This window comes from Macaca fascicularis, chromosome 9 (genome assembly GCF_037993035.2).
Source record: "Macaca fascicularis isolate 582-1 chromosome 9, T2T-MFA8v1.1".
Taxonomy (NCBI): domain Eukaryota; kingdom Metazoa; phylum Chordata; class Mammalia; order Primates; family Cercopithecidae; genus Macaca; species Macaca fascicularis.
In genome coordinates, this window is record NC_088383.1 from 57,938,914 (window position 1) to 57,965,280 (window position 26,367).

At 43.5% G+C, this 26,367-nt stretch overlaps 1 protein-coding gene and 1 pseudogene across 10 annotated transcripts in view; one reads left to right on the forward strand and one right to left on the reverse strand.

The window, feature by feature from the left end:
- WDFY4 (WDFY family member 4) overlaps positions 1–26,367 on the forward strand; it is a 295,895-nt gene that overhangs the window by 42,926 nt on the left and 226,602 nt on the right. For 8 of the 10 annotated variants that reach the window (XM_005565163.5, XM_015456044.4, XM_074001615.1 and 5 more), the window contains 5 exons: positions 1,681–1,838; positions 3,370–3,822; positions 6,266–6,370; positions 8,275–8,465; positions 15,340–15,920. In XM_005565163.5, the coding sequence (XP_005565220.3) occupies positions 1,681–1,838; positions 3,370–3,822; positions 6,266–6,370; positions 8,275–8,465; positions 15,340–15,920 (1,488 nt within the window). Of the gene's footprint in view, positions 1–1,680; positions 1,839–3,369; positions 3,823–6,265; positions 6,371–8,274; positions 8,634–15,339; positions 15,921–26,367 lie in introns of those variants that run through there. The other 2 variants (XM_074001616.1, XM_074001617.1) reach the window with 1 other exon arrangement.
- LOC107130797 (large ribosomal subunit protein uL13-like) lies at positions 17,834–24,501 on the reverse strand (annotated as a pseudogene).

The following is a 26,367-nucleotide window of genomic DNA, read 5'->3' on the forward strand; positions in this document are numbered from 1 at the left end:
GAGCTCCACAGAGCATGGCCAGAGAGACCTCTTATTTGAAAAAGTGATTCATTGTGCAGACACGCATGGGGACCACTTCTTTAGAGAATCAGTAGTTTTACAAAGTTTACTTGTAGGCATCTGTCACCTGCATGCTTGTTGGCCTGATTTTCCCCAGTCAGAACCCAAACAGAAGCCCCGTCTGTTGGAGGGCTTCTGGCACTGCTGTAAGCTGCCCTGCCTATGTGCTTGGAGGACTGGAAAGGTCTGGAAATGAATCACCCTCAGGACCAGCTGTTCACCAATGGCTGAAGGAGCCAACGGGTGCATACCTAGCACAGCTGCCTTTGGGTGGGCTTGCTCTGCGTGGCCTCCAGAGCTCCCCAGATGGATTATCTCCAGTGGCCCCATGAGGCGCTTGCTTGCTAATGCTCTTGGACTGGTTTCCTTCCCTTCCCTGTCTCACGTGGCCTGTCTCCTACTGGTGTTTTCTGGGATCAACTCCTAAGTGAACTACCTCTTTCTCAATTCCTTGAAAGATGGGAAACCCAAGCTCAGACACTGTTCAGCAGGGGCTGGGCTGGCTCCTCTTTGCCTTCCTTTCTGCCTTCCTGTATCATCTTCGAGTGGGGTCCAGGGATTAGAGAGAGCAAGGGATGCAAAGAAATGCCTTGATGGCCCAAGCTCCTCCACTGATCTTGGGGAAGCTGCTTCATGGCAAGGCCGTGTACGTTCCCTTGGGCTTTGCTGGGCGAGTATGGGACACCTTTCTCCTCTGAGGGGTACATCTACTACCGCACTTCACACACTTCGCTACAGAGCCAGGCTTTAAGCCTACATGCGGTGACTTGGATAAGGGGGCCAAAGTCCCTTGGTCCACCGAGTGTCCAGAAGGACGTGATTAAATGGCAATACCCTAGCGCCTTCCTCTAAAGGAACACTAAGCGTAAATGCCCCTCTGGGCACCTCACGTTTTGCATTGGTCTGGGCTGTGACCAGCTGACTATGATCCCCACGGAGGTCTGTGTCATAGCATTTCCTGAACAAATTTTTGATTCATTGGGTGTTGAGTTTTCCCTAGACTTCTTGTGGAAGGCAGGAGAGGGGACAGGAACCTGTTCCAGGGAGTGCCAAGAAGGTCTCATGTGGGCTCATTGGCTTTCCTTTCTGCCTTAACTGAAGTCACACTGCAAACACTTTTCCTCTGGAAATGGCAGGGCTGGAATAAGACTTGAGATGCCCTTCTCCATAAGAGGAGCAGGACAGCCTACCCGCCCATAATTAAAATACGAAAGCCACACTCAACCTTTAAATAAGCACAAGGAAGTCCGACTATTTCCCACACCGTTTTGTTGCAATGTTGAACTATTGTATTACATCTCTCATTTGGGAGGTGCCCTGATCTGCTGATGCCCTAAGCACATGTCTTTTGGGGGTTCAGTCATGGGAAGTGACCTTCCTGTGAGCAGATGGCATAGCTTTTCACAGGTTCCAAATGCACTTCTTTGGATCTAAGACTGACATCTACAGAGTGGTGTTTATCCAGGGCGCTCCCTTGCCTCTGAATTACCTCAGGTGCAGACCTGTGGGGTCTTCCCCAGCTTGTAGATCCCCATTGCCTCTGTCTCCTCGAGAGCACCATGCATGCATGTGGCTGCTCCATCCAGGAAGTACAGGGAGCTGGCCTCGTCTGTCCCCCAGGTATGATGGGCTGACCCAGAGCGAAGTGGACCCGCAGCTGGAGGAGCTCCTTGGGCTGGTGGTGTGGCTGACGACCTGCGGCAGGTCAGAGCTGAAGGTGTTTGACAGCGTCACCTACCCTCAGCTTGAAGGCTTCAAGTTTCATCACGAGGCATCTGGTGGGTCCTTCTTGTGTATGGGTGACCGGAAGAGTCAGTGCTGAGCCCTGAGAAGGCTACAGAGGGTCTTCTCCTGATTCTTTGCATACCTTTCAATGGTGCAGTAAGCTCTGATTCTGTCACAACCTTTGGGGAGATAATGAATGTCTTCCGTGAGACTTAGTGGAAATATTGCTTAATAAAGGCAAAGACTCTCTCAAATAACGGAGGCAGCCTCTAGTTCTCTCCCTCACCCCTGGTGTGATTTCCTCTGCAACATTTGCTTATATAATGGGGACTGATGGCCCTAAAGCAGCCATCCGGGCTCAGAGTCAGTGACTTCTCAGTACTCTGAGACATTGATTGATTGATGAACTCATTTAGCAGGCACGGATAGTTTCTGTGTGGCAGGCACTCTGCCCCACGCTGGGTGCCAGTGTGAACAAGCCAGTTGTCTGCTCCTTTAAAGTCCTCTATAGAGACTGTCATATGTCCCTGAACCCTAGTCTGCTGGAGAATCGGCTAAGAAATGCATCAGGCACAGCCATGACCCAGCTCAGACAGGAAACCTCGAACAGAGGGCCTGCCAGAGGGAGTTTTCAAGGCTAAGTGTGGGTTGTCTAGGTTGAAATGAAGGGAGAAAGTTTAAAGGCAGAAATGACAGTCTGGGGAATAAATGGTGGCCTGGATGGCTGGGTGAGTCTGGGCAGTGAGAGCTTCTGCAGAATATAGGCAGGGACGCTGCAGTGCTGTAAGGTTCAGGTTAAGAAGGGCCATTGGATGCCATTGGACGGGATGCAGTAACACATAGGGGCGCAGACATGGTTTAGGGGAGTGCCTGAATCAGAGAGGAGTTTCACAAACATCTCTAGTATCTGAGGCAGAGAAGGCTGGAGGCAGGGAGCTTTCTGACAAAGTGTCTTCTGGGGGAGAGAGAATGAGGTTTAACCTTCAAGCTGGAGGAAAAGGTGGAGGGGGGGGTCAGGAAAGTGTAGTTATTTATCAGCTTGTCTAGAAACAAAACTGACTTTGCTAGTAATCTCCAACATCTTTTGATTTTAATCACTGAAACCAATCCTCCTAGCCCAATGCTGTCCAATGGAAATACAATGCAAGGCACATTATATCATTTTAATGTAATTTTTAACTATAAATAAGAAGAAACAAGTTAAATTATTTTTGATAATATATTTTATTTAACTCAATATATCCCAAATATTACCATCTCAATATATGGTCAATACAAATAATTGTAAACAAGATGTTTTGCATCGTTTCCTTTGTATTATCTTTTTGAAATCTAATGTGTACTTGACCTTTACGGCACACATCAGTTCAGAGTGGCCACACTTTGAGTGCATCTTGGACCATGCCGCACCAGCCTTCTTCACACCCCAGGTGGCTGACTTTTCTGGACTTCTGGTGGACATGTGCCCATAGGAGTTAGAACACAGACACTTCAAATGGCATGTTCTCTTAGTAATGAAAATATCTATTTGTAGACACAGGCAGGAGAAATGACTTGCAAGATCTTTCTTGTTTTCCTCCTCAGGGGTGACTGTTAAGAATCTTCAGGCCTTCCAGGTCCTACAGAATGTTTTCCACAAAGCCAGTGACTCTGTCCTCTGCATACAAGTCTTATCGGCCATCAGGACCATGTGGGCCTGGAATGCTCGAAACTTCTTCCTGCTGGAGTGGACCCTGCAGCCCATCTCGCAGTTTGTAGAGATTATGCCCCTGAAGCCGGCCCCAGTGCAGGCACACTTCTTCCAGCTCCTAGAGGCCCTGGTGTTCGAGCTGCACTACGTGCCTCATGAGATTCTGCGAAAGGTGCAGCATCTGATCAAGGAGAGCCCTGGGCCGTCCTGCACTCTCATGGCCCTGCAGAGCATCCTCAGCATTGCTGGTGGGGACCCGCTCTTCACCGACATCTTCCGGGACTCAGGGCTCCTGGGCCTGCTGCTGGCACAACTTCGGAAGCAAGCCAAGATCATGAGGAAGTCAGGTGCCACTGGGCGCATCGGGAGGGATGGGCAGGGGTCAGTGTCAGCCAGGTCTGGTCTTTGGGCCAACCTGGCTGCCCATCAAATGTAACAGAAAGTCAGCATGCCCATGTCAGTGGGGAGGTATGCTTGGGACACACAGCTTCACAAAAGATAGGCAGCCTCCCAGTCTTCCCCATGAAGAAGTGAAAGGGATGGGTGAACTTGGGGCTAACTCAGGCCTTGTGAATTCCCAGGTTTTAGATATATCTTGCCCTAGATGTTGTGTGGGTGTACAGACAGGGAGACTGCAGGGGTCTGACAGCTCCTCAGGAATGGGAGCTCGGAGAGGCCTTGGGTTTGGGGGCCCTTCTGGGGTCTGCTGCTATATGGCTTCCTAGCTCACTCTGTTCACTTTACACTGTTGGCTCAGTGGTCTCCCACTGGGAGAGAGCTCCCTGGGGTCTTACTGACCCAGCACGCCCCTCTGAGTCTTGGTGCCCTGCTGGGCTGTATACCTGTGGCTCCTTGGCAACGTCCCCTTGCCCCTACTTGGCCCTTGCACCCTGAAGTCTCAAACCCAATAGCCTCTGCTGCTCCCCTGGGGCTTTAGGGTCTCACGAGGGTGCACAGTGGCTCAGGGGTTGGGCTCTTGCACTGCCTCACTGTGCTCCCCACCATATATCCTGCTGGAGTCACTCTATGTGGTGGTCTTTAACTCCCATCTCCATTGACTTTCCAATAGGAAGCGAAGTGTGGAAACTCCTTCCCCAGCTCCTCTAGTCTTTCCCTCAGTCTCTCTACACCTGCTTCTCTGGGGAATCAGCCTGGAGGAGGGACACTGGGACACAAGAATCTGGATGCTTACTCTGCCTACCTTCCCTCCTTTAATTCTCTTTCTCCCACTGTACTGGCTGGAAGGGTCAGGGAGCTGTCTAGCCTTTGGTTGCTTCTGTAATTCTGCTTCAGACTTAAGCCAAGGTCACCAGTCTATCTGTTTCCTGGGCCTCTCTGAGGGAAAGGAGCTAAGGGCTGGAATCCTGGCCATGCTACTGACAAACTGAGTGATCCTGAGAAAGTGACTTAACCCCTATGGACTGTGTCTTCCTTGGTAAAACAGGGTAATGATGGACATCACTGGAATGCTGTGAGATTTTAATGAGGGAATCTCTGAAGAGGAGCCACTGCTGTGCCTGGTACATAACAGGGGCTCAAGAAACATCAGTCACCTTGTCCCTACAGTTCCAGTGCTACTGCCATAGACTGAGATAGACACCTAGGGAGGAGCTCAGGCATCTTATAGAGGCCAGGATGGACCCAGCTTCTCCCTGGGAGTGTTTGCAAATAGGATCAGGACTGTGGAGGATGAGCCCAAGGGATGGTTTGTGCGTCTGGGCCTCTGGGCCAAGCCCTGGACAATATTTTATGAGCTAGCTTCTATTGCTTAGTAACTTCTGTCCTTAAATCCTATCAAGAATGAAGTTAATGTATTGCTTCCTCTGCTTTCCTTGGTGTTTAAATGAGAAGTCTCTGCACAGTTTCTTTGTTTGTTGGTTCTGTCTTATCTTAGCTGGTATTTCTTTTCAGCAGCCTAACATTGAATTTGCTTTTAAATCCAATTCCAGACCCATGACCATTCCTAGGAGAATTTGAACTTTTTTTGTGAACTCATGCATTAGTCTTACTTTGTACTTTCCATTGTTAAATGTGTCTTGTTATTTCTTAGATACTCTGTCTCCTGGTTTATAAACTCTATTTTGATTGATTGATCAATTTTGATTTTATTGATTATTTTGATCTATTTTGATTGATCTATTTTGATTTTGATTGAATGATTCATTCATTCATTCATTCATTCCCCCAAATAAGTATTGAGCTTCCAATTTGTGTCAGGCACTTTTCTGGCACGGAGATTCAAGGTGAATAAAGAGATCTGTTTTTGCCCTCATGGGTCTACTGGGATCACCTCTTTACTCCAGTTTCTCCTGAGCTTCCCCATGGCTCAGGAATGAGTGGGCAGTCATCCCTCCCACGGATGAATGGCAAACTGTAAAAGTGGCCAAAGGAAAATCAAGAAGGCAGGGCTCTGTGTATCATCTGGGGCAATGCTTCTCAAAGAGCAGTCCCTGAACCAGCCCCATCAGCATTGCTTGGGAACTTCTCAGAAATGCAAATTATAGAACCCCATCCAAGAACTACTACATCAGAAATTCTCGGGATGGGACCCAGCATGGGGCTCTGGGTTTTAACAAAATAAGCTCTGCAGGGAATGCTGATGTGCTCAAGATGGAGAACTCTGCTGTAGGGGGTAATAGCCTTCTATCTTACCAATTGGGATACACATTCCCTTATGATGAAGGCATTATATTCACATCTCCTTAAGAGGGTAGAAACCTGGAGTCAGAGATTTGGGGTCATACCACATGTACTTATTTTTCTGTTGCTTTTGCTTCTTCAATATGGCAGGAAACAAACTGTCCACTCCTGGTGTTCAGGATCCAGAAAGAGAACTCACATGTGTGATGCTGAAGACTGTAGTCACACTTCTGAAAGGCTCGGTGAGGAATGCAGGTAAGGATGGTGCCAAGTTTGCCTCATCACTGCTTGGTAAAACATGAACTCTTTCCTGGTTATTTATGGCAGTGTTCACAGGCTGTACTCAAGGAATAACCAATACACAGCGTTAGCTGTGGCTAATGTCCCTCTCCTGGCCGATGTTCAGTGATCATCAATAAGTTCATAGATACTGTACCTCTGTTGACACTTTTTACCTCTAAGATTGCTAAATAAAGTTGGTGACAAAAAGACTATGCTCAATCTAGCATTTTCTAAATTTATGAGACCACAGAGCCCCCTCTCCTCTTTTCAAGTGAAATTTATTAGTGTCCTGCTGCACTGACTATAGATGATTTTTAATTTTTTTAGATCCAAAGAGTAAAATACGGGCAAAGAAAGCTAGCCATTTTAAAGGAATGCAATTTGTTGTGCTCTCAGACATGATGGCCTTAGCAATTTAATCCATTCAAATTTTCTTTTAGTGTTCTAAGATTATTTGGCTTCTGGGTTTTAAAAATAATATGAGCATATATATATATGTAGACATAGACACACCAACATCCAACATCATATCAGTGGGTTTGGTGATTTAGGCATCTTTATCTGAGGTCTTCGTAGAGTAACTATACCTAATGTAAAAAATTATTTCACTATGGCAGAGAGAGAGTCTTTAACATTTAGCCTGTAAAAGGTTCTCCAGAGGTGCTGGCTAAATGTGTATTCCTAGGCTCACACCCAGACCTTTAATTAATAGTCAGTCAAGGTGGAGTTCAGGAATCTACATTTTTTTTTTGAGATGAAGTCTCGCTTTGTCACCAAGCTGGAGTGCAATGGCATGATCTTAGCTCACTGTACCCTCCACCCTCCGGGTTCAAGCAATTCTCCTGCCTTAGCCTCCTGAGTAGCTGGGACTACAGGCGCATGCCGCCATGCCTGGCAAATTTATTATTATTATTATTATTTTGTATTTTAGTAGGGACGGGGCTTTACCATGTTGCCCAGGCTGGTCTCGAGCTCCTGAGCTCAGGCAATCTGCCCACCTCGGCCTCCCAGTGTGCTAGGATTACAGGCGTGAGCCACCGCGCCTGGCCAGGAATCTACTTTTAAACAGGCTTTCAAGGTGATTTCCATGTCAGAGGTACCTAGCCTGTAACTGGAAAAATCTTGTCTGCTCAAATCCCCATCAAACCATTTTGAAGGATCCAGTTGCCTCCTAGTTTTTTTTTTTTTTTTTCTTCCCACATGAATTACTCCAATATCAATCCTGGGGAAAAAATGCTTGGAATTATTTTTAAACAAAAATGTACCGCCAGTCAGATTTCTTTAATTTTCTCCCCAAGGAACTCTCTAGAAATTAAATATGTTCTTAGCTTAAATTGTGGTTTGCTTTCTATATGAATTTTGGCAGAGAGAAGACAGAAATTGTCATTGGCCCTGGGGAGGAAATTATGAGGAAATCAAGGGAGAGGTAGATCTAGTTAAAGCTTTTATTACTTAGATTTCTTTTTTTTTCTTTTTTTACCCCAAAATTCATGACACTCTTATTAACTTTAGTCACCACGTCATACAATAGACCTCTTAAACTTATTTCTCCTTTCTTGAATGTATCTCCTATGGGGAGATGTTAGTCATTTTTTTTTTTTTTAATAAGGTTCTCACTGGAGAAGAAAGCAGTTTTTTTGTTTTTTGTTTGTTTGTTTGTTTTCGTCAAATCCACAGTTCTACAGTTTCTTTTTTCTGCTTCTCACTTCAACGGTGGGTATGGATTACCAAAAAATTTACCAGTGAGCAAAAGAGAATCATAAAAAAATAGCAAAATGAACTTTGAAAATTATAGGAAAAAGCTTTTTCTTTTGATTGAAACTGAAGTGGCAAGGTTCTCCCTGGCGCTAGCCCCATTCTGTCTGTCTGGTCCTTAGTTGTCCTGAAGGACCACGGCATGGTGCCCTTCATCAAGATCTTCCTGGACGAGGAGTGCTACCGGGAGGCCTCGCTCAGCATCTTGGAGCAGCTCTCAGCCATCAATGCCGAGGAGTACATGAGCATCATTGTGGGTGCTCTGTGCTCATCCACTCAGGGGGAGCTGCAGCTGAAACTGGATCTCCTGAAGGTGATTTCAAGTCCTCCTTTGAGATTGGTTTTCCTATGGATATGGACCAAGTGATCCACATTTGCTTAGGCATTTTTATTCATGTAATTCAGTTTGCCACTGTATGTAGTAGGCAGTACCCTGTATTAGTGTCAGGTGCTGTAACAAATAAATTCCACATCCTCAGTAGCCTGGTACATTTGAAATTTCTTTCCAACATACAGTCCAGTCAAATGATTGGTGACTGTCATTCAGGAACTACCATCACCTGGGCATCTAACTTGGGCAGCAGACAAGGGAAGAGAGACCATGGGGAAATGCACAAGGCATTTTTATTCAGGCCTAGAACTGGCACGTGTTATTTTCTGTCCGATTTTCTTTAGGAAGAACTTTGGGCAGGACTCATGTGGATGCAAGGGATGCTAGGAAATGTTTTTCCTGGCTAGGCAGCTACTTCCCACAACACTGTAAACTATGGAATTGCAGCTCAAATCAGCAATGGCCAAGTAGCTGCCTTGTTGATTCGATCAGCATTTATTGAGCATCTAACCCATTACCAGGGCTGATGAAGAGTACCTGGGACTTACAGTCAATTATGATACAACCCTTGCCCTCTGGGAGCTCATAGCCTGGTGCTAATAAGTAAGCAATAGTTACATTGCAGTGTAATGAATGCATTGGTTAGACACTGAGCGCAGGTTGCTACGGGAACACAGAAGTAGGAGAGCCCAATGCTGCCTTACCTGGTTGAGGAAGGCTTACTGGGGAGAGAACCTGTGAGCTGTGAAAAAGAAGCAAAAGGCAGTCAGAGGTGTGGAAACAGTGGACACAAAGGGACAATTGAGGCAGGGTTATCATGTTTGGGCAACAGAGATGTAAGTGTATGTTTTTGTAATATTGTTAACATTCATCGAGTTATCTTAAAATAGTTAAATACATATAACAAATATCATTCTTGCCATCTGTTCTGCCTTACAACTTTCACAGTTTTGTTGCTGTTCCTTTTTTTACATTGCTTTTGTCTTTGAGTTTATGACTTTTAAAAGGATTGCTTGAGTGATCCTCCCACCTCAGCCTCCCAGCTAACTAGAACTAAAGGCATGTGCCATCACACTTAGCTAATTTTTGTATTCTTTGTACAGAGGGGGTCTTGTTATGTTATCTAGTCTGGTCTTCAACTTCTGACCTCAAGCAGTTCTCTCACTTCAGCCTCCCAAAGTGTTAGGATCGTAGATGTGGGCCACTGTGCCTGGCCAACATGCCCATGTTTCATTAACATGACATATGTGATTGTTGGTGAATTTTTTAAAAAGTGAAGTTGCTCTGATTTCCAAAATTAGGTCAATCATCAATCTAACTTACTTAAGCCTATCTCTATGCAAAACCTTTCTAACATTTAAAGAATGGTGTTTGGTTCATCATACTTAATTTTTCTGCACATTCGATGTTAGACATTGATGTGAGTTGTTCCAGTTATTATGTGGCCTAAGCCAGCAGTGATTGGTGTGGCCAAAGCATTGCGTGGTCCATCCAAAACTGGTATCATGACCATAATCATCATGCTTCACAGATGACAAGAGCCCAGACAGTGATTTAATTGCAGGGCCATAGAATCAGTGAAAGTGATTTGTACGAAACAAAAAAAGGAAAGTTAAATACCTTTTGAAAGACACTTGAATCCCATGATTACTTGAGGTAAGGAGATTGAGAGGGATGGGTGAAGCAGAGAGTAGGGTAAGGGAGAGATATATCAAAAATAAAGAAAATACGGGGGCTAGGAATTACCTCAGATTCATGTGGTCCAATCTCTTAATGTTAAAGGCAGAGAGACATTCAGAGAGCTTCATTGACTAAGTTAATATTGCACAACTGCTAAATGGTGAAGTTGAGTTTGAATCTAAGGCAAGCAACTGAAAACTGATAGATCATTCCACTTCACTGTGCTGTTCGGTACATTTTCCTTCATATGTCCACGTTCAGCTTGACTGGAATGTTCTGATAGGATAGGAACAGGGAAGGCATGTCTTAACCAGTCATATTGTGGTTTCCTGTTGGGTGAATAATTGTTTCTGACAGTGCTGTATCAAAAGCCAAACAGATCCACAGAGAGGAAAGTTTTGCTTTTACTTTGCTTGGAAGGTAAAAGTATTTTTCTGTCCAATGTAGAAAAGAGTGATCTGCTTTGCTCATAGAAAGTTCCTTTTGTTTACTCTGCAGCCCAGAGTCATCGTATTAGAGTGTCAGTCCTTGGGCAATAGGACTAAATTTCTAGAATTAGTAATGTAAAGTCGTTATGGTGTTTTACAGATTCAATATCATTTCAGAATCAGTTTTCAAGAGAGCACATAAGGGAAGAACACTGGTGAGCTTATTTAACGAAATCACAGCCTGCACTCAATGTGCTTTCTTCTCCCTGGGTGCCAAGTCACTGCTGGGCAGTTGGAGGCCTCAGGAGCTGGCATTGTTTTCCAAGGGCTAGGGCTGTTACACTGCTGCTCTAGGGGGCAGTTGGGAGGACTGGTGCCTCTTCCAGACTCGCCCACCACTGAGTTACATGAGCAAGTGGTGAAGGCTTGCTGGAATCAGATGTGAGATCTGCATTTGTTTCTAAATCATCATGGGAATCCCCTGAAACTTTGAAACGAAGATGTTAAGTGAATTGTTTCTCACTGGATCTCTCTCTTTAGAAGGTAAGAGCCAACTCTGCCCATAGGGACTGTTTCTACAAAGTGTGTCTGAGTAGGATGAGAGGGTGCCCCTTCTTGTAAAGGTTTCCCATCTCCAACGTGCATTCACAGCATGCCATCACTCTGCATCCCTTCCCTGTGGCCTGTGTGCCAGCCACTCTGGAGAAGCAACTTCGGGCAGTTACTTCAAATACCAGTGGCGCTTCCATACCAACACTGAAGCACATGTGACTTCACCACCTAATTCTGGCAAATGATAACTGAGTTAAAGAATAATGTAAGCAAATGAATTTCCTCTCCTTGGCCGGTGGGACTGTGATTGGGTTATGCACAAATTCAGATTGATTTGCTAATATACATTTAGCTGTTCAACTCTGAGCTTAATTGCATTACCTCACCGGTCTTCCAGCATGACACATGGAAAATTATGAGGAATAACAAATAATAGAATGTGAAATAAATCCTGTTAGTCCTAACATAGTTAGCACTTTGCAGCAGACATCCATTTTATAGATTCAAGCTGGAGGAATACTAACTCAGAGACGATGACATGGTAACTGAGTTAGGATGAGAAAATGTGCTTAACGCTGACCTTTCTTGAAATGTGTCAACCCCAGCCTGATTACTTTGACTTCAACTGATTAAATTTACTCCCTTCTGCAGACTGGAAACCCTATGTGATGCATTATCATGCAAAGTTGAATGACAGTAATGGAGACCCTCCTCCTAGACTCCCCATTCCTGACAAATCATTTCCCGAAGTAGCGAAGTATTTATTTTCCTTTATGATAGAAATGTTTCTCTTTAGTTGCTATGAAATTAAACCTTTGTAATTGGATTTTGGACTCTTTACTTTATGACTCTGCAAATATGAAATTAACCCCATCCCAAGAAATAATAGCGGGGTCTAAGTTCTAATGAGATTACCCCCATTTTAGATAATGACTCTAAATTTAATAAATCAAACAAAGCAACAATTAAGGACAGCCATTCCTTCCTCCTCTCCCTCCCAAGAGGAGGAAAAGAAAATAACCATCTAGGAATTATAGGTGACAAACCCGCTGAGAGACACAGATCATAATGAGGGCGATTATTGGGTTGTTTTGCTTTTTAAAATATCTGCTTCAACACTCTTTGAGTGATGGAGTTCTTTTGAGCAATATTTGGCATCAAATTGGACAATTAAATTGGGAGGGAGTTCCTTGGGGGGAAGAGGGGTTTATAGTGATCACCAGCACTCAGGCAATTGTCTGTAATCTGATCAGTTTTGTTTTTTAATGATTCTCCCTTCCCGATATTTGTTTTGTCATGTGTTATGTGACAAACAGAAGCGTTTATTCATCCCATTTTCCTTAAACAAAGCTCCTAGAGGTCTTAGAGCCATTGAAAGCACTCACATAAATTTAATCTGTTTAACATTATAGAGCTTAAGATTTCCTGATGTCTTTGTGACTGACTGACTTTTCATGGCATATGTCACGTGACCAGGCATAGGTCAGGTTCAGACTCGTGCTGTACCACATTGCAGTGAACAGCCTTTGGTATGGTTTATCTGTTAGAAAGGAGGGACTGAAACCACACACACATGTCAAGGTTGGAGTGAGTTTCCAACTCAGCCATACAAATAACATTTTATTGGGAGTGAGTTGCTCACACAAGGCAGGCACAGATGCAGCGTAGCTGCGTTAGCCTTTCCTGGCCCCAGAGCCTCCTGGGTGGGGCAGGGACAGGCAGCTGCTATGACTCTGTCTATACAGGGAAAGGCCTTGCCCAGCCTAAGCCATGAGCTTTCACAAACGCACACTCAGTATCACCATCCTGGAGGAACCCACTCCAACAATTCGCATGCTTTGCTTTGAGGGTGCATCTACAAATGTTCAACTTTCCTGGGTTTTCAGCCAAATTCAGAAAGAATTAGGCCACATCCTCACTCAGGAGGAGAAAGCAGTATCATTGCCCCCGTCTTTCAGGTGGCCTGGGAAGTTAATTTCCCTGAAGTCTTTCCCACGATTCAGACTTGACCGTCCCCTTTAGTGGGTGGCCCTGATGCTGGGTTTCTTTCAAAGAGCAAAATGACAGTTCATTTCCCCGCAGTGTCCCTCTGAGATGTGGTGGGGTATCATTGATCTAACCACTGTAAGTAGTGCATTTTCTATAACTGGGAAAAGATCAGTTGACTTGTATTGGTATGGATGAATCTTTCTACCTCGCTTTATGTTATTTGTCCCTTTGAATATAATTATGGACTTTGGTCTTTCATAGATTCTCCTAGTAACTGCAATCTGTTTTGTTTTTTAAATTTCTGGAAATGTCATAGATGGGGCCCTGGAAGCCCTTTACGCAGATCCTTGGCTGCTGCTTTTCTTCATCTTTGAAAGAATCCTCACGTGTGCACTAAGAGAGTTCAGGCTCCTCTTGTGTTCTCTGACCCGGAATGTGAGACTGACTACTCGCCCAGCAGCTCAGGTTTCCTGTAGTGGAATATAACATTAGAGAACAAAATCCAAGTGGTCGAAACACATTCTACTGTTTCAAATAAACACCACTGTTAGGTTAGGGTGCCAGCAGTTAAGAGATGCAGCTGGATACTCAGGAAACTGAGGCAGGAGAATCACTTGAACTGGGGAGGCATTGAGCCGAGATCTCGCCACTGCACTCCAGCCTGGGCAACAGAGCAAGACTCCATCTCAAAAAAACAAAAAACAAAACAAAACAAAAAAGATGGAGCTCCCAAAGTGCATGACTTCATGTTTGATAGTGACCTATAACTTTACTAAGTTTCTATTAACTAAAACGAATTTAAATATCTAGTCCCTTCCCACCTGTTTTTCTGAGCTCCCAGTTTTCTCTTTTTCATTAACTTCCATGTGTCATATTAGAGACTCTCGCCTAAACCAGGCATTTAAGTCACAGCATCACCCCTCCCCCAAATAGGGAGTTTCTCTTTTATTTTTTCTCTTTGAACCTTGTCTCAGGCCTCCTGAAACTGATGCCAAACTGTACCTTCTCAGACAATCCCCTTGCCTGTCACACTAGAGCATTAAATATCTGAAAAGATAAAATAATTCACACCTCTCTCCGCAGTTTACTAACGAACGCTCAAGGCTGTCCACTCTCTAGGAAACACAACGAATGCCTGAATTTTAGATGGAGTCCAGTGCAATTTATCTGATCAGTAAATATGTACCAAAAATAATAGGCTTTTAATACTTATTTAAAATCTTCCATGTGTTTTTCACATTTCGATGAAGCACAGTATGAGAACTGCTTAAATGTAGCCCCCACCTCCCCCTCTCTCTTCCTCCTTCCTTCCTTCCAATAGCACGTATTGATTACCTAGAGTATATACCATGCACTGGGCTCAAGTAAGTAAGTGCTCAAGAAAGGTTTGATTTTAGAAGGAAATAAAAGTTTGGCTGGCCAGCAAAACTCACAGTGATCTGGAGGGTGGTAGATTCCATGATGTATCCTATCAGTGACCTAATTGCTTTCTGCACACTTGGCCTATGCTGTGTGTTATACCTATGCATTTCATTCAATTGCAGGTTTCTCTTGTCTTTCTGACACACTCTTTTCACACCACATTCTAAGTTGATTCATTTTACTGTTTCCCCTCATCTAATATAACAGATGAAGCCGTGCTTGCACAGAGAGGGAGATAAGGAATAACAAGCTGCTTCTATAAGGATTTCATTGTGTGTCTCCTGTACAGTATAAGAGATGGTTCATCCCACTCATTTAGCAAATTGTCATTAAGTGTGTGCTGTGTTCCACAATAGTAAGGAAGCCAGATATGGTTCCCATCTTGTGGAACTTCAGTCTGGTGGAGAGCTGAGATGATTTTCAAGTAGCTGCAGTAGAGTAAGACGAGAATTTTGATCAGGGAATGAGATGGGGATGTGTGAGCACTCGATCTGGGATGAGTATGAACTACAGGACAGAAGCTTTCTGGAAGGATATGCATTCAAGTCAAAATACAGGACAGTTAAATCAACCCTATAGATTAGTGTAGTAGGCACACATGGAAAACCTGAACCGTAAGAGGAACAATATGGAGATCCCCATGTTTCAGAATCATCCTTCCTGTAGCTTGTTGGTCTGAAGGCGTTGAGGGAAGAGCTAGTGGGATGCTCTGGCAGGCATGTGTGTGGGCTCAGGGTTACTCTACCTCCTGGAGTGTACTCATTTTGATTTGCTTGGTGTTTCAGTCTCTGCTCCGGATCCTGGAGACCCCCAAGGGCCGTGCTGCCTTCAGAGTCTCCAGCGGGTTCAACGGGCTGCTGTCTCTGCTCTCCGACCTGGAAGGCTCCCTCCAGGAGCCCCCGCTGCAGGCATGGGGAGTAGTGTCCCCCAGACAGACCGTGGAGCTGGTTTTGTACACTCTTTGTGCTGTGTCCGCAGCGCTGCACTGGGACCCTGTCAACGACAACTTCTTCAGGAGGAATGGGCTCTTTGAGAAGCTGGCTGAGGACCTCTGCCTGCTGGGCTGTTTTGGAGCCCTGGAGGAAGAGAGCACCCTGCTGCGCTCTTGGGCGGACACAAAGGCCAGGCCATTTGCAGATTTGCTGGGCACTGCCTTTTCCTCTAGTGGCTCACTCCCACCCCGGATACAGAGCTGCCTCCAGATCCTTGGCTTTCTGGACAGCATGGCCAGCGGCACCCTCCACTTGCGTGGGGACCTGAAGGAGTCCCTGAGGGCCAAGCAGGGGCCGGTTGTGGACGCTCAGAAGGGAGAAGCTGGCAGTGACCCCCAACGCAACTTCAAGCAGTGGCCAGACCTGGAGGAGAGGTAGCTTCTTCTGCCAGTGTGTCATCAGTGCGTCTCTGTCTCCCATTCTCACTCTAACGTCTTGTGCATGTGTAGTCGGTAGGAAGGCTCAGCTACAGAATGGGTGTGCAGAAATGTCATGTGACCTCCACTTCCTCAAATCAAGTTATCTCTGACTCTACACTCTTCTACCTTGGGAGCTGACAGAAAATTCAATCTGAGTCAGTACTGGGTTGGAGGATGCTGTCAAGTCACATAAGAACCAGGGAGGGCAGGACCCTGCTGATATACTCACCTTCTCCTTTGGGATCTTTACTGTCCTAGGGAGCCCTGGTGCCTGGGCCTGGCATCCCTGGGTGTGCCAGGCAGCCTTGGTCTTCTCAGGTTTTATCTCCTCCCCAGGGCGCTGCCAGGGGTGGGGTGAGATCCTTTGATCTGCAGGACACAAACCACAGTGTCCACCCCAATTATGGAACTCTTTTTGTTCTTTCTTGCTGCTTCTACACCCCCTAACAAAGACAATTGCTCTCCTTACTTCCTCAGGCCAAACACCTCAATGGGTTCAGACTTTAGTAAACAACTTTTTCCTCTCATGTCTGTAACAGAGAATTCCACTAAAGCAAGAGAGCACAAAGAACCATCCCTACCCACCCCTCTTGGGGTGGGAAGGAAAATGAAAGAATACAGCAGCAACAGTTGGTGTCTTTTTCCATTCCTCTAAAGCATAAATGACAGAACACCCATTACTACTGCAGTAAGTTATCCTTCTGAAAGACACTGCATTTTTATCCAGAGGGCCCCATTTGCCAGACTTCAGTGTTGGGGATAGTAGAGAAGGATGCGTGTTAAATCTCCACACACTGAGATAATTATGATTTTGGGGGTTAATCTCGCTAATTAACTGGTTTCCTAATCTTGCATTCCTGCACAAACCAACTCATTCATAATCTGTGTATTGCTGAATTTCATGTACTAATGTTTAAAAAGGATTTTTGCACTGATGTTCAGGAGTTTGGCCTTTCATACTCCTTTCCTGGCTATTTTTCTTGTCAAATTTACGCTAGCATCATAGCATGAGTTGGACAGTGCTTCTCTTCTATGCTATGGAAGAGTTTATGTAGGGATTATTTCTGTTCCCTAGCTAATGTGACAGAACTTGCCACTAAATCCTGTGAGCCCGGTTTTTTCTTGTGAGAAAATTTATTCTCATGAGAATGCACTTCTATTTGTTCTTGGATTATTCTTGGTTTGTTATTTTGCAAGCTGATTTCCCCATTTCATCCAAGTTTCCATTTGTGGGCATCCAGCTGCTCACGAAGGCTCCCTCATGCTCTTCTGAGCAGCCCTTGTGAGTTCTGTGACTCATTTCTAACACTATTTACCTGCATCTTCCTTGCTTTTTCTGCTTCAGCACTATTCACAGATGTTTACTTTTCAGTGTGTCCTATGAACCAAGTTTTGACTTTTCCTGTTTCTCCTACTTTTTTTTTGGTTATCATTTCCTTCTACCTTTGGGCTTATTCTGGTGTTCTTTTGCTTAACTTGGATGTCTGTTTCCTTCTTCTTTTACATATAAATTTTTCTGTAATTCGTAAGTTTTATTTTCAGTTTCATTTAGTATGAAATATTTTTCTAATTTCCCTTATAAATTATAGTTGACTCCTAAGTGTTTGAATTTTGAATTTCCATTGTTATAGTGTTTCTGGTCATCTTTGCTATTTACTTCTCACTCTATCAAGGTGACTGTCTGGGTTCTTATCCTTCAAAATTAGTTGAGGTTGACTTCATGGCCCTCAATGTAGTCCCTTCTCATAAATATTCTACATGTGCTTGGAAATAATGCATATTCTCAGAGTGTTAGATTTGATGTTCTATTTATGTCCCTTGGATCGAATTTGTCAATTGTTTCATTCAAATATCCTTTATCATAAATTTTAAAAGTCGGTTTGAAATATCAGTTTTTTGTTTTTGGAATAAACAGGCTTTATTGGGCTCATGGGTCTTGAGGGCCTCTCCACGTTCTTTTCGGCCTCTTTCTGCAGTCTCATGAGCTATTTCTTCTTCTGGTAGCGGGTCTCGGCCTTCTCTTTCTTCTTCTCCTCCAGGGTAGCTGTCACTGCCTGGTACTTCCAGCCAGCCTCTTGAGCCAGGCGCCCCACATAGGCAAACTCTCTCGTGGGCTTCAAATGCACAGCCTTGCGTGCAGCAGGAACCCCCATCTGGTTTTCCTGTTGTAGGGCAGTGGGATTCCATCGAACACCTCGGGGTCCAGGGCAGCCTGGCCTCGCTGGGTCTTGTGGGCAGCGGGCCCTGCACTGTCTGCTAGAAGAAGCTGCTGGGGGCCAGGAAATAATGGGCCCCTCGTCAGGGTTGGTGTTCATCCGCCTGCGGAAAAAGGCCGGCTACTTCAGCTTATTTCTGTAGAAACTGTCAGAAACGTTGATGCCCTCGCAGCGCACCACCACCTTCCAGCCCAGCAGTACCTGCTTCGCCACAACGGCCGCCAGGTGGCCCAGGAGGTGGCCTCGGCCTCCATCACCGGGACCTGCCCCTCCGCCACCTGCAGCAGCGGCCTGGGAAGTGGAGTATAGGTTCTTGAGAACGATGCATTCAAAATCTCTCGTGATAAAGTGGATGTGTCAATTTCTGTTGAATTTTCCCTTACATATATTTGATGTTATAAGCATCATACCTATTTAGAATTTTTATATTCTTATGGAGTCTAAATTTTTATCATTCTATGGTGACCTTTTTATCCCTAGTAGTACATTTTGCCTTTAATAATAATAGTACTATTATTATTATCAGGTTTCTTTTGGTTAGTTTGTGCCTGGGCTTTTTCTTCATCCTTTGGTTTTATCCTTTCTGTGTACTGTCCTTACATTTTTAGGTGTTTTTCTTGTAAACAACAAGGAACCATTTTTGTTGGTTTTACTTTGTTTTTCAATCTAGTGTGGTATTATTTGTCATTTAACTGGAGAATGTCATTTGTTTACACTTTCATAATTATTAATATATTTGGAATGATTTTTACTTGCTTTTTACTTTTATTCCACTTTTAAAAAACATTTTTGGTCGTATTTTTGAATTGTTTGATTTTTTAAAATTGTGTTTCCTAACTACTAGTATGACATTTAAACTCTCTATGATTAATTTTATAGTAGTTACCCTAGAGTGATTTAACAGGCATACTCATGTTTTTAGTTAAACAGTATCTTTATCCATCCAATTAAGACATCAAGACTTTAAAACTCTTAAATATTTTTGCCCTTTTCTAACTTATACATTACTGTTAGCTAATATTTTAAATTTGTCTCCTGTTAGTAAATCCATCAGATATGACAGTTACTGTTGTTGTTTTATAAAATATTCTTTGGATTTACCTACATGCTTTCAATGTCTGTGCTCACTATTCTTTCTTGCATCTCTATTCTTCCATCTGGGATTCTTTTTTATCTACTCTAGTACCTCCATTAAACTTTCCTGTAGTGTGGGTCTATTTGTGATAAACTGTCTTGGATTTTATTTGTCTGAAAATATATTTTCTCCCTAATTGCTGAAAGATAGTTTTGCTGGGTATACATTTATTTGTTGACAGTTATTTTCTCACAGTAAATGGAAGGTCTCCCCAGCTATTGCCTTCCATTGTTGCCCTTTAAAAATCGTTTTTATTTCTCTTCCTTTGAAGGTAATTTGTCATTTTTCTCTGGTGGCTTTTAAGATCACCATTCTCATTCTGTTGCTTTATATCTGTCATATATCTCAGTGTACATTATCTTAAACATTCATTTTGCTTCATATTCATCGGGATTCCTGAATCCCAACTGATGTCTTTTATAAAATATGGATTTTTAAATTATGACCTCTTCTCCATCCCTTTTCCTATTTTGCCGTTTTGGAATTAACACAATTAGATGTATGCTTTACTTTTTCATTCTATCTTCCATGTCTCTTAATCTTTCTTTTACATTTTCCATCTCTTTGTCTCTCTGTGCTCTGTTCCACGTAGTTTCTTTTGATCTTTCTTAAACCCACTGAATCTCCTACTAGATGTGTCTAATCTGATATATAATCTAGCCATTTAGGTTTTCTTTTTAAAATTTCGATGACAGTATTTTATATTTCTAGATATACTGTTTGGTTCTTTTTCAAATTAACTTGATTTAATAGCCCTTTTACTTGTTCATATCTGTCTGTCATTTTTATTTCTTCAAACATAGGAATCATAATTATTTCTTCTTGTGTTTTTTGAGAGTCTGTTGTTTCTGTGACAATCATGGAAGGTTCCTTGTGTGATGTCTAATTTTTGATTGTGAATCTTGCTCCAAGATTTTCCTTTTCTTGGATTCCATGGAAACCATCCTCATTCTGGCCATCCTGCCTTTCTGTAGATATGGGAATGCCTCCATGGGGTCTTAGCTGCACTTTCCAAGCCAGGCCTTGACCAGATTCCCAGGTCCTGATTTTCTTGCTTGTCTTGGGAAGAATTCCTTCTCTGGGTTCCCTGTTCTGTATATTTCAGGGGCAATCCCTGAGGAGGCCTTTTTCTTGGGCGCCCTGATAGCATACAGGTTAACTTAGGATCTTGGTATAGAAACTTGTTCGACTTATTCTACCAACTCTCAGGGGCAGGGGAATATTTGTCAGTACCAAAGGACATTTAGTAAGTGATATCAGGTGAAAAAAAGCAATAGTAATTAGTTGAATGTCTCTGGAGGCTGAACACTAAATATCTATTTATTTTTATTTCCCTCCCAAACTTTGGAATTTTATCAATAAGGAAACAAAGGCTGAGAAGGGATTAAAAACATGGCCAAAGGTCACACATTTAGTAATTAATAAAGCTAGAATTTGAACCCAGGGCTATCTCCAAAGCCTGCATACATTTGTTTGTGTGTGCCTGTATGTGTACACACGTGTGTGTGCTCTTCCTGTTTTTTTCCTGATACTCCCACAATAATAGTGATAGTTTTCCAAACATCAGACACGACAGCCTGCAGTTTGAAGATCAGGTTCTAACCTATGGACTGCATCAGTCCTGATGTTTTAGAGGTGAGTCTAAATGTCATCCTGGTTTTGTAATGAGTAATTTTTACATTTATAAGAGCCATGTTTCATAAATAGAGCATTTTTTTCCTCCCTAAAAGAGATACATGGCCCTTGGCCTTCCTTAATGGTTAGAGAATAGGAAGTGAAACTCTACTCCCTCCAGGGAGTCTGCAGAGTAAAGGGCATGGCAGTGGGCTGGGAATCAAAGACAGGATGCTCATCTCCACCCCACCACACCTGTATGTCCTTGGGCAGGTGGCTTCCCTTAGCTCTGCCTTCTGCAAAGTAGGTCCCCAGTCTCCAGGGAGGAGAGAAAGAGGCCATGGGCCTTGGAGTCAGGCCGGCTTGTTCTATGCCTTGGTGGCTGTGTTCTTTGGCCCTGCTACTTTATTTCTCTAATCTTCCATTTCCTGATTTGAAGGCGGACATAATAATAGTATCTATATTGAGGGATGCTGTGAGGCAAGGATTGCAGGTGGTAATGGTGGTAGTTAGAGTGATCACAGCTGCTTCCTAAGTACGTGTGTGCCGGACACCATGCTCAGCTTTTTACGATGGACTATTCTTCAATTCATTTAGTCTTTATGATAACTACAATTTAAGGAACATTTTTAATAACACAGAGGTGACATGTTATGTAATTCCCAAAATATATCTATGGTGCCCAAAATACATCATATGTCTCTGTGAAACATACACCATACCAAACAAACACCCCCACACCAAACACACTATATACACATCACACACAAATATACATACACCACATGTACACAGAACACACATACACCACACTGAACATACACCTTACACATACTGGCATATCACACACACCCACACACCACACCACACAGCACCTAGCACGCACACATGAATACACACCACACATACCATCTATATACACTACATACAGACACCACACAGCACACACAAAAACCACACATATATACATACCACATATCCACACTACATACACACACCATAGAATGGAGTGCTTACCCCTCAGCAGCACATCATCCACAGTGCAGGTCTGGAGGTGAAAGTGGAGTGGAAGCAGGGTCAGACTGTGGTGCGCCTTGCATAAATCCTGTACGAGACCATTTCACTTTTACCCTATAGGTAATGTGGAGCTAGGGTGGTCTCTGTGCAGGGCTGTGGCATCATGGAGTTATGGGTTGTGAGGACTGCTCTACAATTGGGTCACGTATAGCTCTGAGAAAAGCCCCCTCCAAAGCAGGGCATCTCTGCTCCTTCTTGCTTCTACCTTAGCATATGCCTTCTCCCAGCCCCTGCTAGTTCTCGTGGGTTGACATTTATTCCTATGTCAGCCGAAGGAGCAACCCCAGTCACCTTTACCTTGAGCTTAAGTTGTGGCTATAACTTATAGCCCCAAGGAGACGTCATTTCAACAGGAATGCGGTATGCTCCAGGCAATGGTTAAGGTTTCAGGGGGCACTCTGCAGGCCAGAGCCCTAAACACTCACTCCTCTGGCTCTGCTGCTGGGCGTCCTGCAGCTTCATCCTAATCTTTCCTGTTGAAACAATGTCCCCTGTGGGTATGAGTTGTATCTGTCACTTAAGTTTGTTAGGGGTAATTGTTGTGAGTTTGATGGTTGAGCCAGACCATTGAGGAAGGGTGGGGGACAGTGTAGTTCCTGAGCAGTTCACATGAAGGCCACACTAGCCTTTGGAAGGCACAGTTGTGACCCTGTCATTCCCACTTGGAAGCCTCTAGTGCTTCCCCATGGTTACCAGGAGGGAGTCAGACATTGGGAGTGTGGGGCACACAGTCCCAGGGGTCCCACCTGCCCATGGCATCACTCACCTAGCACCTTGCAACCATGTTTCAGACTCAGATTTTGTATATGCCCTTTACTCAACCTGGGATGCCTTTCCTGTCTTCACTCTGCCTGGACAGTTGCTTCTTACGCTTTTGTCTCGGTTTAGATGTCACTTCTTCCAAGAAGCCTCCCCCGGCTGCCCCATCCCATCCTGTGGGCCAAATCAGATCCCACTGCCTCATATCTCCTCAGCACCATCAGCACTGATCACAGTGCAAATCAATGATTAATTGTGTAACCTTCCTTGGTTACTTTTTTCTTTGGTGCCTGTTTGCACACTTGAGCGTATCTGAAACCAGGATATGCATCAAAATGGATGTCAAGGACATCAGCCACTTAAGTTGTCTCTTCCCCATCTGCTAATAAAACCACTGTACATCTATCGATTTTTGGCTTCTTACCACTGTGGAGATAAGATGGTGTTCACATTTCTTTCTTCTGCTTCAATGGTGAGGCCCATGTGAGCATGGACTGGGTCTGCAGCTCCTGGTCTGCATCAGGGACCCCCATGAACGGTCACTGAGTCGAATATGGGCATGAATGAATTGAGAAGATGGGCAGGACAGGAGGAAAGGCAAGGAGGGTTGGCAAGGCAGATAGTCTTGGGCTCTCGTGCCTGGTGTCCTGAAGAAACCTGATGTGCAGTGGTCTTGCAACTGCTTCAGATATGGCTGCTCCTGCCTGCTCCTCTTCTGGGATCCCACTATTAGAGACATGAATGGAGCATTATGCTTGTTTGGTGGGTGCCCTGGCAAGGGCAGCCCCAGAAATTGAGAGGACATAGAGAAGTGCACCTAATGAGGTCTGGGGAGGAGGTCAGCGAGGTTTTCCTGGATGAGGAGACCACTGAGCTAAACATTTAAAGATGAGAGTTATCTGGTCTGAAATGGGTTGAGGAGGCATAAAGGTGAGACGCAAAATCAGCTGTCTGGAATAAGGTTTGTTCCTTCCTTCTGTAGGCATTGCTCGGACTTCAAGCTCTAGTAGGGCTTTAAGCTATAGGGATGGATGGGCAGAGATGATGGCCAGAAAGGAGAAGAGCAAAGGAGCTGTCAGTCCCTCCTTCCAGCGATGGCAGTAGCTTGAACAGGAGAACATTTTGAGAACTATTTAGGACATAACTTTGCCTGGCCTTGGTAATCGATTTGGTGAGAGTGTGAGAGAGACTGGTTGGTGCCAGCCCCTGAGAGAGAAGCCCTGGAGGTTTGGAAGAGGATGGTGGCTGTCTGGAGTAATCAGCATGGACTGTGCAAATGAGACCACTTTGCTTTTAGTTTTCTAATGCATCCCTCAAGTATCCACAGGCCTTAGTAACAGGAGATAGGTATTAATCTTGCCCCCTGAAGTTTGATAGAGTCCATATAGGGGACAGTCTGTCTGACTTTCATATCTAAGCAGGACAAATACCAGGATTGGAGCAGTCATCCTCTCTGATGTGCAGCTGCTGTGGGTGGCAGGATTTTATAGCCAAGCTCAGGGGCTGTGTGACATGATGAGGCTTCACTGGTTCACATCCTGCAAAGGCCCCTAGGCTTCTTCAAATGAGATGCAAAATTTGGCCAAGCATGCCTCACACATCCACTGGCTCCCAAAGATACAAGTGCTTTGGGATTCGTACTTTTGATTACAACTTTCTGTTGTACCCACAGGTCCCTTGTGAGATACGAGCTATCTGGGAACACCAGGTCAGGTGGGGGATCAGTGTCTGCCATCCTTGGGATTCAGAACCTTGTCTCCATTCCTGCTCTGTCAATCCCTACCATACAGCAATGCTTCTCATAGTGTGGCCTGTAGACCACCTGCATCAGAATCTGTTGTAGAGTTGCACAAAAATACAGTTGTGTAAACTAGATTTCCTGAATCACAAATCCCTGGGGTTGAAATTTACGGTTCTGTTTTTAAAAAGGTTCTCTTGTTATGCGTAAGCACATTAAAGTTTGAGAACTACTCCAGGTGCTAGACATCTTTTTCTTGAAAAAATAGTAAAAAAAAAAACTTAGCTTTTTTCACCGAGGTGAGATTCACAGAACATAAAATTAATAATCTTAAAGCAAACAATTCCATAGAATTTAATGCATTCACAGTGTTGTGCAAAGAACACTTCTGTCTAATTCAAAACATTTTTATCACCCCAAAAGGAAAAGCTATACTCATTCTCATTCTTTTCCCCAATCCCTGGGCTACTACCAATCTGCTTTGGGGATTAACCTATTCTGGATAAGTGATGTATAAATGGAATCATATAATTGGTTTCCTTTGACGTTTGACTTCTTTCAGGTAGCTTAATATTTTTGAGGTTCACTTACATTGTAATTTATATCAGTACTTCTTTCTTTTTTGCGATAAAATAATATTCCATCATATGGGTACACACCATAATTTGTTTATCCATTCATTTGTTGATGAACATTTGGGTTATTTCCTTTGGTTCTTGTAAATAGTGTTGCTATGAACATTCATGTTCATGTATTTATTTGAGTACTTGTTTTGAATTCTTCAGATTATATGCCTAGGAGTAGAATTGTAGCTCAATTCAATAGAATTGTAGGAACTGTCAAACTGCCTATTTTCTCAGCAGCTGAACCAATTTTACATACCCAACAGCAACATAAGAGGATTTCAATTTCTCCACAGGCTTGCCAATATTTATTTTCCTTTTTAAAAAATTTTTTAGACATTCTAATGGATATGGAGTGTTATCTCATTGTGATTTTGATTTTTCATTTCTCTAATGGCTAATAATGTTGATTGTTTTTATGTGCTTGTTGGCCATTTGTACATCTTTTTTGGGGAAATGTCTATTCAAGGGCTTGGCCCATTTTTTAATTGGATTGTTTCTCTTTTTGTTGCCAAGTTGTACGAATTCTGTATATAATGTGGGTACTAGACTTTTATAAGAAATATGATTTGCAAATATTTTCTCTCATTCCATAGATTCTCCTTTCATTTTCTTAATAATGTCCTTTGATGGCCCAAAATTTTCAGTTTTGATGAAGTCCAATTTATCAATTTTTTCTTCTGTTACTTGTGCTTTTGGCATTATATGTAAAAATCCATTGCCAAATCCAAGGTTATAAAAATTTACCACTGTGTTTTCTGCTAAAAATTTTGTTTTGGCTCTTATGTTTAGATCATTAATTCATTTTGAGTTAATTTTTGTATATGACAAGGGGTCAGGGTTCAGCTTCATTCTTTTGCTTGTAACTGTTCAATTGCTCTGGTACCACTAGTTGAAGAGTCCCTTCTTAAATTGTCCTTGTACCCTTATTGAAAATCAAGGGGCCATAGATACATGAGTTTATTTGTGGATTCTCAATCCTATTTCATTGGTCTCTGTATTTATCCTTATGTCAGTTCCACTCTGTTTTGATTATGTAGCTTTGTAGTAGGTTTTGAACTCTGGAAATGTGAATTCTCCAACTTTATCTTTTAAAATATTGTTTTGGCTTCTTAGGGTTTCCTACAATTCCACGTGAATTTGAAGGTCAGCTGTCACCATTTGGCATGCTGCTAGCTGTGGGCTTTTCATAAATGCCCTTTGTCATGCTGAGGAAGTTACTATCTATTTCTAGTTTTTG